Source organism: Triticum aestivum, chromosome 1A (assembly GCF_018294505.1).
Source record: "Triticum aestivum cultivar Chinese Spring chromosome 1A, IWGSC CS RefSeq v2.1, whole genome shotgun sequence".
Lineage (NCBI taxonomy): Eukaryota > Viridiplantae > Streptophyta > Magnoliopsida > Poales > Poaceae > Triticum > Triticum aestivum.
This window is the reverse complement of record NC_057794.1, coordinates 537,140,189-537,156,479: the sequence shown is the minus strand read 5'-3', so window position 1 is coordinate 537,156,479 and position 16,291 is coordinate 537,140,189. Positions and strand designations below refer to the sequence as shown.

At 49.2% G+C, this 16,291-nt stretch overlaps 2 protein-coding genes and 2 non-coding genes across 4 annotated transcripts; 2 read left to right on the top strand and 2 right to left on the bottom strand.

Annotated features, from left to right (window-relative positions):
* Nucleotides 1-1,237: 1,237 nt before the first annotated feature.
* Nucleotides 1,238-1,310, bottom strand: TRNAA-UGC (transfer RNA alanine (anticodon UGC)). Its single transcript has one exon. It is a non-coding gene; the product is annotated as a tRNA-Ala (tRNA).
* Nucleotides 1,311-1,634: 324 nt separating this feature from the next.
* On the top strand, nucleotides 1,635-1,740 carry LOC123072570 (small nucleolar RNA Z279/snoR105/snoR108). Its single transcript, XR_006435247.1, has one exon. It is a non-coding gene; the product is annotated as a small nucleolar RNA Z279/snoR105/snoR108 (small nucleolar RNA).
* Nucleotides 1,741-3,857: 2,117 nt separating this feature from the next.
* LOC123179900 (uncharacterized) lies at nucleotides 3,858-4,718 on the bottom strand. Its single transcript, XM_044591810.1, has one exon. The coding sequence runs from the start codon at nucleotides 4,667-4,669 to the stop codon at nucleotides 4,259-4,261; it is 411 nt and encodes a 136-aa protein (XP_044447745.1). The 5' UTR covers nucleotides 4,670-4,718; the 3' UTR covers nucleotides 3,858-4,258.
* Nucleotides 4,719-14,333: 9,615 nt separating this feature from the next.
* On the top strand, nucleotides 14,334-16,183 carry LOC123064282 (receptor like protein 29). The gene has a single exon (XM_044487794.1). The coding sequence runs from the start codon at nucleotides 14,428-14,430 to the stop codon at nucleotides 15,739-15,741; it is 1,314 nt and encodes a 437-aa protein (XP_044343729.1). The 5' UTR covers nucleotides 14,334-14,427; the 3' UTR covers nucleotides 15,742-16,183.
* Nucleotides 16,184-16,291: the final 108 nt, after the last annotated feature.

Genomic DNA, 16,291 nt, shown 5'->3' with positions numbered 1-16,291 from the left:
CTAATGGAGGCATTCAAAAAAAATCCAAAGTGGGCCCTCGGTTCTTTTTTTAAAATAATATAAAGTTTGGCCAAGTGTATAGAAAAAATTGAGGAAGTACAAAAGTTGCATCAATGAACTTGGAGGCAACTTTTTTGAAATATGCATTACATTTTCCCTTCCGAGTGATGTTCCAATTTCAAAAATTGAGGAAGTACAAAAGTTGCATCAATGAACTTGGAGGCAATTTTTTGAAATATGCATTACATTTTCCCTTCCGAGTGATGTTCCAATTTCAAAAATTGAGGAAGTACAAAAGTTGCATTAATGAACCTGGAGCCAACTTTATAATTTTATTGAACATCCGAGTGTCATTTATGAATTACATAATGGTGGCAAAAATATATGACACAATAGAAGGGAAAGATAAACTTAATGATGGCATGAATACGATAAACATCACATTTGCCATGAAAATACATGACAAAACATATAGGAATCAACCTGATGGTGAGAACATCTACCCTCAAAGAGTAAGAGAACGAGAGAAAAAAAAGGAGCCAACAATGAACTCGGAATAACAAGACTTAATGGTGACATGAGTATATACGAAAAAGCAAACATGGAAAAGAGAGACTCTAGGGCGACATGAAATGGTATGGAAAAGGAGACTTAAGGGTGACATTATAAGATATGAGAAAATAGATATGATTTTTTAATGGTAGCATAAAAAGATATGACAAAATAGACATAGGTGGTTGGAGAAGGAGAAAACTTTTTTCAATTGGGTCAATCTAGTCAAAGTTGAGCGTCATGGAGTGACATGTTTGGATGTTAGTTTTTTTTTGCATAGTTGTTCGGACGTTAGTTTGTCTAGGCTATCAGTAGTATTCTATATACGTGGATTGATTTCTTTTCTACAATTCCTAGTATATGCAGGATGTCATGATGAAGAGAAAGAATATCAGTTGCCATAGCAACAGAAAAAAAGGAAAGAAGTTGGAGGCTTGGATCCACAAGGAGAAAAGGAAACTTAATGGTGGCATAAAAAGGTATGACATGATAGATGGAACAAAACTTAATTGTGGCATGAAAAGATAGAAAAAGAGAAGCTTGACAGTGGCATGGTAAAAATGACAAATAGATAGGTGAAACCCGAATGGTAAAAACTAAAAACCTCTCAAGGAGGAAGAGAACGATAACAACAAGGCAAGAGGAGAAAAATTATAGAGAAAAAGACCAGCGACGAAAATAAATTTGGAGATGCGGGGGATCGAACCCCGTGCCTCCCGCATGCAAAGCGGGCGCTCTACCATTTGAGCTACATCCCCGTTGGTTGCAGTTTTGATAAAAAGGTTCTAATCATAATTTACTTCTGCTACGCGAGGACTAAAGCGCGATGGGCCACCCTGTGATTCGGGAGTACCGGCCGACTTGTTCTACAGGCCTTAACGGCCCGCGGCATCCTGAAAAACCGCCCAGCACCCGGCCAGGAGAGGGTTCCCTCAAAAAAAAAAAAAGGCCAGGAGAGGGTTCAGCGGGGTTGGAAAGATTATTAGTCCCACCTCGGCCGCAGGGGGCGAGCGAGTGGAGGCGAGGCGCTTAAAGAGGGGACGGGGTGCGCCGTGGAAGAGCATGATCCTTCAGGCAGCAAAGGGAAATGAGGAGTGGTACAGGCTCGCTTAATCATGCGAGAGGGGTGCCCGCCCCAATAAGCCTGTTACGACACTGGGGCATCCCCGTGATTCACCATCTGATCCCGAACTCAAAATTTGAATATTTTCCTTTTTGAACTCTTTTTTGATTTGATTTCTTTGGTTTTCGTTTGCCTGCTTCCCTTGCTTGTTTTCGACCTGGATTTTTATTTTGATTTGATTCTCTTGCTTTCGTATCTCCTTGTTTTTCAAAGCTTTTTGTTCCTCCTTGTTTTTTTTTCTGCAGCTTTTCGTTTCTCCTTGTTTGATTGGGTTATATTTTCTGCCAGGGTGATCTTGCGCTTGATAGAATATTGCCATACCTGTGCTGATGGAGCTGCGTCCGCCACGGTGGCGATCAAGACCTGACGCGCTTCCGTCCCGATCTGGTAACATGATATTCCTTGAACGAATAATCTACAGTGCATATCGAGTGCTCTCGTACACGCAAGCTGCCGCACTAGCTCAACGCCAGGGTCCCCTAAATTATTGCCCAAAGACTGCCCCCCTCATTATTAGGCACACAAAGACACGGAATTGCTGGAGAGAAACTGCATCACTCTACGCTAAGAAATCTCTCGCGGGCAAACTTTCCTCTCCTTCAGAAAACATGGCCTCTCCCTAAAATGGTCATAGTACGGCATAATTGGCTGCGTTGCTGCAGATCTTTTTTACATAATTATATAAAAAAACATTATATTGTCATGTGTGCCGGATTATATATACACTGAATCCAGTCTTCAGTTTTTCTTTTGTTACTAGAATCCATGCTTCAATTAGTTGTTTCAAAAGTCCAAACTCGTTTTCGGAAGAGCAACAACGGAAACAAAAAAGGTGAACTTGCAGACCACTCGACATTCTCACTTCCGCTTCATCGACAACTGGTTTTGTGCTTTGCTTCTTTTCATGGTGGAATGCTTCCATGGAGAGAGGCAGACAATAATATTTCAACAGTATACTTGCTGGTTCTTCATCCCAAACGTTCCACGTCCAACACGTGGTGGCTCGAAAGCATGTCTTGGCTTGAAGCAAACGATGAACCCTTCTTCCTGCGGTTAGCCTTCTACCACCTCTATGTTTTGCATCCGGATCAACCTTGGTCGACGAGCATTCCAGTGTTTGAAGACGTCTGGTGTTGTGTTGTCAAGTTGCACTTTTTTGTGAATCGTTTTCTGCGAGGCGAAGACCTCCTATGGTCTTCGGACCATGAAGACACGGTGGATTTAGGCCCTTGCTGGCGAGAGGGCTCCGTTTTGTTTTTTCGAGCCTCGTTAGGGTTTTTGTCATGCTCATGAAGACGAAATGGTGGCGACTTTCTGAAGATGAAATAAGGTTCTTCCTGTCTATTCCTATCCCGATGGTGCTTCTAACGTCGTCGGAGCGCGTGTGGAGGCGCGTCTTCAGCGGATCTAGTGGGATCTGATCAGCGTTTGTCGAAGTTGGATCCGCTTGCATCCGGTCTTTCTTCGTGTGCGTCCATGCGTCTGCAAGTCGGATTCTTCCGATCTAAACTTCTCTTCATCGGCGGCGGTAGCTGTTCTGCTGTATCGGTCCTATGGGGCCTTAGCATGATTGTCATATTTGTGGAAGTAAGATAATTGCAATAGAAGTTTGGTTGGTTACATTTTTTTGGAAGGTCTAGTTCTCAAAGAATAATAAAGAAAATGCAAGGAATTAAAAAGGACCCATTTTCATTTTACTACAAATTCTCTAATTGTATGGCTCGACCTGTAAATCCATGTGTGTCATGCACGATATGATCTATCCGATGAAGGTACATATCAGCCATACTTGTAGCGCTAACTAGTTCGCCGACCCTAACCCCCCGCACCCAAAAATGGTACACCTACGTACAACTTCTATGTAACCTGCGTAATCTCTTTCCCCACCAATCAAACTGCCCCCCTGATTTCAAGGGTAGACTCGTGTCCCCAACTAATGGCCAATAAAAATATGCCAAATCAGCTCATACATAAAATACGTAACAAACATTACGTAGGTGTAGCATTGCTCCCCACACCCTATGCTGCAGCAAGACTCCTCTCGACGAATGTTCACCTTCTTCCTTAATTTTCAAGAGGACGAAGCCAAATGGGAGTTGTGGCAAAAAGAGATGCAAAAGTGGCAACCATGTTACAGAAGAATGCCATTACCCCTTCTTCTTTTTTTGCACTACTTAGTACCTTCTCAATATACTGTATTTAGCAACGAGTAAACACCGGCCGCTTACATACAATTGGCTTACATAAGGATCACAAGCTAATAAAATGCTTTTACATAGCTAGTAGTAGCTCTATTATTCGGCTCCAGTTAACATTTTAATCCTCCACCCCTTTTGCTCTGTTTCTTATGAATGTACATTTATTCTTGAGCAAGCTGCTCGCACGCTACACATGCTAAATTCAATTAAACAGATAAAATTAATTAATTAAACAGAGAGTTATTGCTACATTTCTTGTCTTTCTTCACCTCTGCGCTCACTGAAAACTCTAATTAGGTTGCCACAAACTTTCACACACGTCCATGGACATGGACGTTCCCAAGCAATGCAGCAATATACCCACATCCACGGTGCTGAATCCATTTCATTTCTCGATGAATCCGGTCAACCTGAGGACGAGGTTCCTGATGTTGCGGAGGTCCCGCCCTTTGAGCGTCCTCCCTTTCCCGCTGCACATGGAGTAGGCCGCCGTCGACCTCCCGGCGAGCCTCCGCCGCCGCTCGGCCAGGACGTGCGGCGGCACGTTCCTCTTTGCGTCGTTGGTGCATCGGACGTCGCCGTCGCTGCAGTCGTCGTTGCCACTGCCGCTCCCGTCGGACGTCGACCAGGAGCGAGACCGCCGCTTCCGGTGAGGCACGGGGACCGGGGCAGACAGCTCCGGCGAGGATAGCTTTGTTATGTCCCCGTCGACGTTGCTGCCGTCGTCGCCGTCGCGGCGGTGGTCGGAGTTGTGCTGAGGCCAGAGGACGTCGGCTTCTTGGAGCTCCTGATCCATGGCCTCCCCGGCCGTGTGTCCGGGAAGGCAAGGGCTAGGGCTGCCATGGCGAGGGGGATATATAGCGAGCGGAGGTAGGTGTGCTGTGGAAGGAAGGGGAAGGAGAGGGAGAAGCTGGCGTGTCTTGGTGAGCAAGCAGACTTCCTTGGGGAGTTGGCAACTGGATCGGAGGAGTAGTGGCGCGTTAGGACAAACTTTGCTAGCTGTGGCTGTGGCTGCGAAGGAAGGGGTTGAGTTGGAGTGCGGTGCACCCTATCCTCGGCTGCCACGTGGACGTGCAAGCTCGCTCTAGCCCTCCGAGCCTCGGAGTAAGTCGTGTACGTGTACGTATTTGCACGCGTATTGTCCTACTGACCAATGACGGAATTCTCTCCTCTGTAAACTTGCTTCGTTTGACCAATATTTGACAGAATTCTCACACGGCAAGATAAGTAGTATACCTTGGTTCGGAACTTGGTGCAAATCCCATCGATAGCAACAAGTTTTTTTTTTCTTTTGCACTTTCATAACATATTCATTGAACGCACGCATAAGATTATTTTCGAGGAATTTATGCACGTGCTTACGCGTACTAAATTACTAGATAGATAGACTAGATTGATGCCACGTACAGACCGGTTCAAATCCATTTGACCATTTCTGATCTACAAATTGAAGTGGTAGCCCCAAACATAGGACGTGTCATCCTTCGATAAAGCCGGTCATCCGCAGCACGGAGTTGCGCAGGTGGCGCAGGTCGCGCGCCCGCTTGCCGTGCCTTGCCGCCCCCGACCGCAGCAGCGTGTACGCCGCGGCGGCCTCCCCGTCGGAGAGCCGCCTGCCGGAGACCAGCAGGTGCGGCGGCACGACGATCTTGCCGCCGCCGTCCTTCTCCGCCAAGTCGTCTTGACGATCAGTGCCGTCTTTCCACCGTAGCAACAGCACGGCGGCCCTGCTGGGAGTGGGAGGAACGTCCACCGGCCGAGACCGTGCCGCGCGCCGCTGCCACGACGTGGCCGGGCTCTGCACGCTCGCCGACGCCGGCGCCGGCGTCTTGTACTGGTCATCGTCGGCGTGAGCGTGGCCCACGTAGTACTCCGGCCAGAGCACCTCGAACTCGTCGAGCTCTTCCATTGATTAACCGCCACCACAGTAGGATCGGACGGGGTGGCGGCTGGCACTGGCGAGAGCCGGGAGGAGGCGTGCCCAGAGCTGCGATGGAGCAGTGCTCGAGACGCGGCGCTATATATCAGCGGGGTAAACGGATGGCATTCCGTCCCACCGCGTCTGGTCGATCGCGACGGCGGCCGGGCGCTCGCTCGACGGAGTCCGCACGTCTGGTGGTATGAAGGCGGTGGGGAGAGGTGTGGATCCCGTTGGCGCCGTCCCGCCGCGGGCTCCGGACGCGGCGCCGGGATCACACACGCGCTTCTCCCTCTGGGGCACGCAACGTGCATCCATGCCGTGCTCGCGGCGTCATCAGCACCCGCGCGTATGTGCATGCGTTGGCTAGGACGTGACATGTTTTGCTATGAAGAAGGCCCGCGCTAGGCGCCGGCTGGCCGGCCGAATATTTCAGGCCGGTCGCGCGCGATCCGTCAGATCAACCAACTGCTTTTTTTTAGCAAAGATCAACCAAATGCTGACCGTCTGATTTATTCCTTTCGCCCCTTACTTCATCTTCCCCGACGCGCACACAGGAAGAAAAAAAAAGGAGAGGACAGAGCGCCGCCCAGCTTCCAGGATCCCCGCGCGTCGCTGCCCCCTCCCCGTCACCTCGCTATCCATCTTCTTCGCCCGTTTGCCCTCCCTGCAGCACCCCGCTGTCGCCGGGCGGTGGTTCGGCCATGGCTGCTTGCAGCTCCGGCAACTCCAGCCGTGGATGGCACTAACACGTAGCCTTGGCCGACAGCTGTTGCAGCTCGCCGTCTCTATGGTTGCAGCATGGTGCACCACCCTCCGCCGTCCTCGTCGTCGACGCTTGCCACACGCACCGCCGTCGTCTACTGGGTCACCATTCCCACAGTCACCATCGCAGCAAAACAACTCATCGGTTGTACCATTTCAGTTTGCCGGTTGCAGCAAAAAATGCGACGGCGCTGCGGGTTGCTAGCTTCTGCCGTTGCCGGTTCCAGCAATTCAGCATCGTGGTTGCAACATTCTCGCGCCCCATCATCATTGGCTCACTCCCTAGTTCTAGCAATACCGTTTGCCGGTTCTAGCAAATCAGATCACTAGTTGCAACTCCTCGGTCGACCGGTCAAAAAAAAATCCTAAACCACTAGTTGAATGTGACACAACATGCTTTCATAAATGTTATGAATTTGAAAAAAATTGCGAGCTTTTATAAAACGTGTGTAAAAGTTGAAAAGACTTCATGGATATGGAAAAAAGTTTGAAAACAAAGTTTGCGAATTTAAGAAAATGTTCATGAATTTAAATGGAAAAAAGTTCGGGTAGGGCGTCCAGGTTGGGCGGGAGGTTCTGTCTCGGAGTACCTTTTTTCGACATCGTTCAAATGGACCAAAAAAATTCTAGGGCCTTGTATCACCATTCCAAGGCACCATGCCAAGTTTTTGTGATATCGACAATTCTGCATTTTTAAATAATGTTCGTGCTTTCAAATTTTATTAGGATTTTAGAAAATAATCATGTATTCAATTTTTTTCTACACAAATACAAAAAATGTTGGCAGAAATTCAAAATAAATTGGTTTCAATTTTTGTACATATCTTCTGATTTTTGCTTGACATTTCAAATTTCGGAGTGTTTTTCAAAAAATGATTGTCTTCAAAATTTTGTTCGCTCTTTTTAAAATATGTTCGTGTTATGACATTCTGAGCAATTTTGGAAGACACAATTATTTTGACATATATGTACAATTTTCTAAAAATGTGAATATTTGTACATTATGAACAAAATTTTAAAAAGCAAAGATTTTTTAAATTTTTGAACAAAATTTTATAAGCATGAGAATTTTTTGAAAAATAAAAAATAAACAAAAAAAGTGATAAATGATCGATTCAACAATGGTCTGGCCCAGCCGCGAACTGAAGTAAAAGAAAAAAAAGTAAATATGGACAAACATTATGATGTGTTAGTTGGTTAGTGTGGTCCTCCTTAGAACAAGTGGTCTTGAGTTTGATTCATGTTACCTGCACTATTCTTTCACTTAAAAAGAAGCTGGAAAAGACGGGTGAAAAGACCATCCTATCTCAGTCGTCAATGTGTTTGGGGGGGGGGGGGGGGGATCGAAGCAAAAGTGTTTGTTCAAAGGTAATAACAAAATCCTCCCATGTGTTGTCTTTAATTAATGAATAACAACAATTGAAATGCTATCTTTCTTTTGTAATATAGTGCACAATAAAGAGTTTTATCTTTCTGTACCACTTTCTTTATTTTGTGCATCTGACATCTTTCTATGTATCGCCATCGAATTACATTTTGTCTTTCTATGTATGCGTCATCGAATTACATTTGTCTCCAAGAATATTGCATGTGAAGTGGATTTTCAATTATTTTTCTGTCTAGCTATCTTTTTGTTACATGTAAAACTTGATATGCAATATGTTCATATATGCAACCGGTAAAAGCACTCAAATGCCCGTGGCAACGCATGGGCATTCTACTAGCCTTATTAATTGAAGCAACAGTAGGCCGCTCGGTCTCTAGGTCAGACTATCTGGCTTGGACCTCTTGACAGGATGTGACCAATTTTTTGTTTGGGTAAGAGGCAGATTTGGTTGGCCTATATATAGGGGTCTTCTTTCCCAACTGGAAGAAATTTTCTGGATGAGTTTTTTCTCGTTCTTGTAAGCTCTCTCCTCCCCCAAGACTCTAGTAAAAAGAGAAACTATCAGTATAACGTTGACACAAAAGAAGATGGACATGAAAAATAATGATACATGTCCAAGAAAGAAGTCGAGATCAAAACGAAGGTAGAAAGTGCAACGGGCAGAATCTAGCAAAACCATTCTTCTTGGAGGTGGTGTTTCTTACTTGGGCGATTTGGTACACAAGAAATGATTTTATCTTTACAGGGAAAGTGCCTAATTTGTACAGTTGTAGGCATAGATTCAGAAACGAGGCTAAGCTCCACAGACACAGAGCTAGTGGGAAGGCCCATGCACATTTTCAGGCATGGGTTCATAGCTACTTATAGGTTCTCCTGTTTGTTCATTTTTGCTCTGTACAAAAATATAAATATATGGTCGCTTTAGAAATGAAAGATCGAAACACTCCTGCGAAAATCATACGTCCAAAGCTTATTTCATTTTCTACGGCGCCAAACGCCAGCCATTGCTTTTTGCAACTGAATGAATAATCATGTGCCCTCAGACATGTCCCTTGGTAGCACCATTACTTTTGCTACAGCGCTGCAGCTCGTGACTTGCGACCCTCCCTTTCCTTTCCGTTCCTGCTCCGACCGCCGTCGGGGTTCCACTCCGGTGAAACTTCTTTCTTCTTTGCTGGCACGAGACTGTTTACGCCCTGAATGAGGCTCGCGTGCAGCTGATGGGATCTCGAGACTGTTTACGCCCTGAATGAGGCTCGCGTGCAGCTGATGGGATCTGAATGAGCCAATGCACAGTCGACCGCGTCCGTGTATAAACATGGCCTGCCCACTTTCAGCATGCCTGCCTCGTTCTGATATCATATGCTACATGATCTGCGATGTGCACCTCCGCTTTCAAACTTGAAACAAGGCCTACCATCAAATTGATATGTATACGTGGCCTCTTTCTGGACTGCTGGAGGTAGGGGCCTGGTCTAGCCCTCCGGATTCCATCGACAACTCGTCAGAGTAGCGTAGCAGTGCATAAAAAAGCTGGAGATGAAACGATTTTTACAGGTCGGATGGCCGAGCTCTGAACCTCATTCATGTGACACGCCATGACTCTACTTGAAGCCCGGCCGACTCTGAAACTCTGGTTCAGCGCTGAAGCGCGACGCACAATCATTCCCGGAGTTGAGTTCAGATCGGCTATTACTTACCAGCATACCTACCCCATCCCTGGCTTCATCAGGAACTCAGCTACTCTCGGCCAGGAATGGTACGTGCACAGGCCCCCAGCTGCTCCTACGTGCTCCAAAATCGTGCGTTAATGTCGACGGACCGGCATGGGGTAGAAAACTAGGAATGGACGGAATGATTCGCGGCCCGCGACGCGCGACGCCCATGGCTCCATGTCCGGGTACGTGCGCGCTGCCCGCACATGGCGCCTGTCCGTCTCGTCTCGGCCTGCGCCTGCAGCGGCACGCCGTGAAGGTGAGGGCGCGATCGGTCATCTCAGCCTCCGCTTTTCCGGTCAACTTTCGCCAAACACGGAGGGCCCGTCAGGTATCTTTTGTCACATCACCTGGGACCTCGCCTCGCCTCGCCATGCATGCATGGCCATGATACGGCCGGCCGGTGAGGTGATGGCCCCCTGGCGCCGCGTCTGCACTGCATGCCTGCCTGCCCCTCCACGGCACACACACGAGCTCCAGGTCGAGCTTCAGCTCTCCTCGTCTAGCTTCGTCTGCGTCCGGCGTACGACGGCCGGGTCGAGGGGGTATATCGGACGAGCGATTCAATGCACGAGCCTCTGATCGATCGATCGCCGCACTGTGCGTCCTCCCTGTAGAGATTGGTCCGTCGGATAGTGGGTGATCCACCACACCCACATGCGCGCCGATCTGTCTTTGGAAAACTCAGGCACCTTTTCTCCCTCCTCCGGTTTGAATGCATGCTTTACTCCGGCCCAAAACGAACAAAAATTCGCTACAGTGTCCCCAGATGCTCCTGTCTCCCGCCTGTACGTACGATCCCACACTGCATGTGCACGCACGTACCCTCCATGCATACGTATGTGTATGTGTGTACGCATCGTAGAGCCAGTATGTAGCTAGCTGCAGCTAGTCTTCTCGTTGTGGCAACGAGCGATGAGGACAGGAGGTGGCTCCCAGATGAGTAGATGACCAATCATATGATGCTTCGCTCACTCACTGGCACTCGGGCGGTGATCTCTCAGCTCAGCCGCATGCAATGCACCGTACTGTGATCCTACAAAAACTCATCGATCGGCGGCACGTACTGCAACTGCTCGACCGACGAATACTGTCGACCAGCCCTATGAGCAACGGGTCGATGAGCTCCAGTTGCGTGGAGCCGGCCGGTCGATACGTCTACAGACTAGAGAGCACAGGCTACAGAGAAGGAACCCTCGCCTCAATAATTCAGAGTCATGCGGCTAGAGGCACATCGATCACGTGCATGTGCATGGCTACGAAACTAGCTTCTCCCTCTACTGCATACATGGTCGGTCCATCCCCACATGCATGCACAAGCAAACAATGCGTACGTGCGTGCGATCGATAGATGTCGATTTATATTAGCTCGTACTAAACCGGCCACTGTTCGGGATCGATCTCTGTAGTCTGCATGCTGTAGCTGTACCACTCAGCAGGGTTGGGTTTCCACAGTTCGTGTTGCTGTGGCCAGGCAAGAGCCGAGACAGCAAGACTGCAATTAACAAGCCATGCGAACCTCATCTGTCCACTGTCCCGGCTCACATCACTAGGCAACCTAGTATCCTTTAATGAAGCCTTAGAGTGGAATGTCGTCTTTCATCGTCTTGAATCCTACAGGATTGTAGAAGTGTTTGATTGTACATACAAAAACGCATGATTCTTTTAAAGAGGTTTGAGTGGATGAGATGTTTCATATGAAATCTAGTGCAAATGAATCCTATGAAAAACTTTCTATGGTTTATAATCCTACGAATCAAACAACCAAGGCCTCTTTTGGTTCATAGGATAGGATTATCGTAGGAATAGGAATTTCGTAGAAAATGAGATGACATGTATCTCAAATCCTACTAGTAGGAATAGGAAACGAGATGGCATTTGGTTGACACCAAAGGAATTTTTCCATTGAGTCTAGGCTCATTTTTAGGCCTCCTTTGATTTGTAGGAATTTTATAGGAATTCTATAGGATAGGATTTGCAAAGGAAAAATTCCTTTGACGCCCTTTGGTTTATAGGAATGGATTCCTATTCCTATGTAGGATAGGATTCAATCCTTCACATTTTGGAGGAAAAAAACATTAGCCTAGACTCAATGGAAAAATTCCTATCCTATGCATCAAATGACATCTCTTCCTTTATAGGAATTGAGATGCATGTCATCTCACTTCCTACGATTTTCCTATTCCTATAAAATTTCTATCCTATGAACCAAAGGAGGCCTTATTTTCCTATGAAATGTGGAGGATAGGAACCAATCCTATGTAGGAATAGAAATCTATTCCTATGAACCAAAGGACTCTAAAGGAAAAAATCCTATAAGAATCCTATCCTCTAGAATTCCTATGAAATTCCTACAAACCAAAGGAGGCCCAAGATAGGAACAATTCCTAAGGATTAGAATCCTCCAAAATTCCTTTGAGAATCCTTTGAATCAAAGAAGCCCTTACTTCTTACAAAAGTATCGTTTCTAATCGACACGGCCCACTCAAAGTTAGCGGAGTAAATTTGTTTTGCCAAATCTTTCTAATTTTTGTTTACATACTACATTTCAACTACATATTAATCCAAATATTAAAAAAATAAGTTTCACACAAATCACAGATATTATAAATTCATAGTTTAGAAACCAAATTATTCAAATTCAAACACAATGAATGGTTCAAATGAATTAAAGAGCGTGATAAAATCACAACTACACAGTGCTATGGAGATGCTACTCATGCTCAAATAGATCATCTTCGAGTTGGGTATGAACTTCTCAGTTTCCAATGCTGCGATGCCTTGCGAGGAATCTCTGTATCATTTTTTCATCATTCTCTGGCTCAGCATGATCCTAGTTAAAAATGTACCCAAAGTTCTCAGGCATGCCTCTCTCATTTTCAATGATCATGTTACGCAAGATGATGCAGCATGGAAATCCCTACAACATGTCATGATTTGCCATCGCACCTTGGGGTTCCAATACTCAGCATGGTCATGACTGATGCCAAAACTCTTCTGAAGCACACCGAAAAGTTGTCTTCACATCCTTACTTGTCGACTCTTAAGGCATTGCAAAGTGAAATCTCTTGTTACCTTTAGGACATGGGATTGTCTTGACAAATATGGTCCATGGAGGGTAGATGCTATTTGCAAGGTAGTAACCATTCATGTACTCGTGACCATTGACAACATAGTTGCAAGAGGAGCATCTCTGCCAAGCCTAGCGAATAGTGGTGATCTCGACAGCACATTCAGGTCATTATGAGAGTAGTGACGTAGCTACGGCTGGGCCAAACCAGGCTATGGCCCGCCCAGCCCAACGAATATTCAGTGAAGAGTAGAGCAAATTTTGTGGCAGAGTACGAAATTTCAGAGGATTTTCTTGATCTAGCCTCCTCTGGCTCGCCTAGAGCTATGCCTATAGCTCCGCCAATGCATGAGAGCTAAACAATCCAAAGAACGAATGTGAAATCCATAGATCGTCCGATGCAACAACATCAAGAAATGATTGTTGGATTGTTGCAGTGGCCATTGTATTAACCTTTTCATCTTGTAGGAAAATTCTTTTATGTCTAGTGCATGCAGTCAATTGATCCAAGCATCCTATGTCATCCTCGTTCCGAGCTTAAAGCCCGGTGTCTTCATCACATGGTGCTATCAGGTACTCTGGCCCAAAGATCTCAATCACGGCGTTGGGTGCATTTGAACAGCCATCAAGATTGTATCTTCTCTAATGCGGACATAGTCGCCAACGTCGTTGGCCGAACACCCATATGCTAGCACTCGAACAGTCGTGATACACTTTATCAAAGGGCTCACACGTATCTCTCCGATGCACTCCTCCTGAGTTTGAGCAAATCAGCATGCTTCTCCACGGCTTTGCAATGGTGAGAAAGAGACTTGTATGCACCCGAAGTCACAAGCGGAAATACTTTTCTAGATAAGTTGGATTGATATCAAAATAATCTCTCACAATCTTGGCATGGCCCTCTGCTCTATCCCGGTTCATGTGTATATGGCCGAGTTGTGATTCTCTTCTCGGCCGCCGAAAATCCATATTAAAGATCCATGCTAATGGCCATTTTGAAGTCATCATTGTCTTCTTCCTCCAATGATGCAAAGGATAGAAAGAAGGCTCACTGGATGCTCTACTATGCTTTCTTATGATGGCAGATTGATACTTATCAAATCTGTCTTTACAGCATTGCCAATCTTCTCATGTGCACCTTGGCACTGTAGACTACGGCAACCAAACACGCCTCAAGGTAAGAGAGACCACCAAACACGCCCCAAGCGAAAGACAGACCATCACGGCCAGTGTGAATAAATATTACGGGGAGCAGTCCGATTTCCGCGCGTGTGAATCGGGGAAAGACGGGGCCATTTCTTGGAATTTCCCATGGTTTCTTTCAGCAGATCGATCGATCACATCCGGTGCCGGCCGGCCGGCCGGCGAGGCCCCGATCGAATCAAATGGAGAGAAAGGTTGGTGGCGGTAACAGTGGATTTCCCCGGCAAAGCCCGCACGCACGCACGAACGCTGTTCTTCCCCTGCCTGTTTCTGTAGCCTGCACGGGCAGGGGCAGCCAGGCCCCAGTCCCGTCACCTCAGGTCAGTCAGTCAGTCAGTCAGACGCCCCCACCGCCCTCACTCACTCCCATAGCCCAATCAATAAACCATGGACGGACGGACGGACGAGACGACGTCAAAAAGCGACGCCCCCCGGCCCGGGCCGCAGACGCAGCCACCCAGCCACCCAGCCAGCACCCACACGGACGCGCGGCACGATGCCGGCCACCGCCGTCGCGCTCCTCCTCTGCTCCCTCCTCGCCGTGGCCGGCGCCGCCATGGACCCGGCCGAGCGGGAGGCGCTGCTGCGCGTCATGGAGGCCGTCTCCTCCGACCGCGACTGGCGCTCCTCCTCGGGCACCGACCCCTGCGCCGCGCCCTGGCCGGGGCTCGAGTGCAAGCCGGACGCCGCCGACAAGCGGCTGATGCGCGTCACCCGGCTCGACTTCGGCGTGCCGCCCAACCCGGCCTGCAGGGAGGCCGCGGCGTTCCCGACCCACGCCTTCTCCGCGCTGCCCCACCTCCAGTCGCTCTTCCTCGTCGACTGCTTCAAGAACCCCGCCAAAACCGCCGCGCTCGCCCTCCCGCCCGCGGCCAACCTCTCCGCGTCCCGCCTGCAGCAGCTCAGCATCCGCTCCAACCCCTCGCTGTCCGGCACGCTGCCGCCGCAGCTCGCCAGCCTGCGGTCGCTGCAGGTGCTCACCGTCTCCCAGAACCCGCTCGTGCGCGGCGAGGTCCCGCGGGGCATCGGCGAGCTCGCCGGCCTCGTCCACCTCGACCTCAGCTACAACTCGCTCACCGGCCCCATCCCGGCGCGGATCGGCGAGCTCCGGAGCCTCCAGGGCCTCGACCTCAGCTACAACTCCTTCTCGGGCCCCATCCCGAGCAAGCTCGGCCGGCTCGCGCAGCTGCAGAAGCTGGACCTGAGCTCCAACAACCTCACGGGCAGCGTCCCGGCCACCTTCTCCGGTCTCAGCTCCCTCACCTTCCTGGCGCTGAGCAACAACGGCTTGAGCGGCCGCCTGCCCGCGGGCCTCGCCGGCCTCCGGGACCTCCAGTACCTGATCATGGAGAACAACCCGATGGGCGTGCCGCTGCAGCCCGAGCTGGGCGGCATCGCGCGGCTGCAGGAGCTGCGGCTGGCCAACTCCGGCTACTCGGGGTCCATCCCGGAGACGTTTGGGCGGCTGACGAGCCTGACGACGCTGTCGCTGCAGAACAACAACCTCACCGGGCGGATCCCGGCGGGGCTGAGCCGGCTGAAGCGCATGTACCACCTGAACCTGAGCAAGAACGGGCTGGACGGCGCCGTGCCGTTCGACGGCGCGTTCCTCCGGCGTCTCGGCCGGAACCTCGACCTGAGCGGCAACCCGGGGCTGTGCGTGGACGACCGGGCCGCCACGAAGGAGATCGGCGTGGGCGTCTGCGGTGGCGGCGACGGCTCCGGCGCTTCCCCCGGCAGAGCCATCGCGAGGGGCGGCGCCCTCTGGCCGTCGGCCTCCGCGCTGCTCTGCTGCTGCCTCTTGCTCTGAGACCCGCATCGCATGGCTGATGATGTAGTAATCGCACTGATTAATCGCTCGCTCGGTCGCTCCCTGTACGTAATTCTGCTGCTTTGTAGTAGTAAGTAGTAACGTCGATTTGTGCAAGGATTCGTCGATTTGTGGTGGCGCGGCACAGTGGGCAGTGGCGCGCATAGGGTTTTGTCTCGTGGCTTGTTAGGCTGGGCCATGGCGGTCAACGAAAGCGCCGGGGACTACTGGAGTGCTAATCATATTGTCTTCATGCATCGTGTGCCTGTGTCCTCTGTTGCGTGGAGCCGATTGAGCTGGTCTTGCGCTGCATTTTGCACCAGTTTTCAGTCGCTGGTCTGATCTCCCTGTAGCACTGTAGTACTCACCATGGCTTTGTTGGCACCAGAGTTTTAATATGTCATTTAGCGGTGGCTTGGCCATCAGCTACGAGCAACTCCAACATCCTCCAACAACAGCCAAACCGTAAAATACAGCTCTAAGTGTTGCAAATATACAGCACTGCGGCTGCTGCATCAAAAATCTGGCGGCTCTAACCGGGCATGCACCT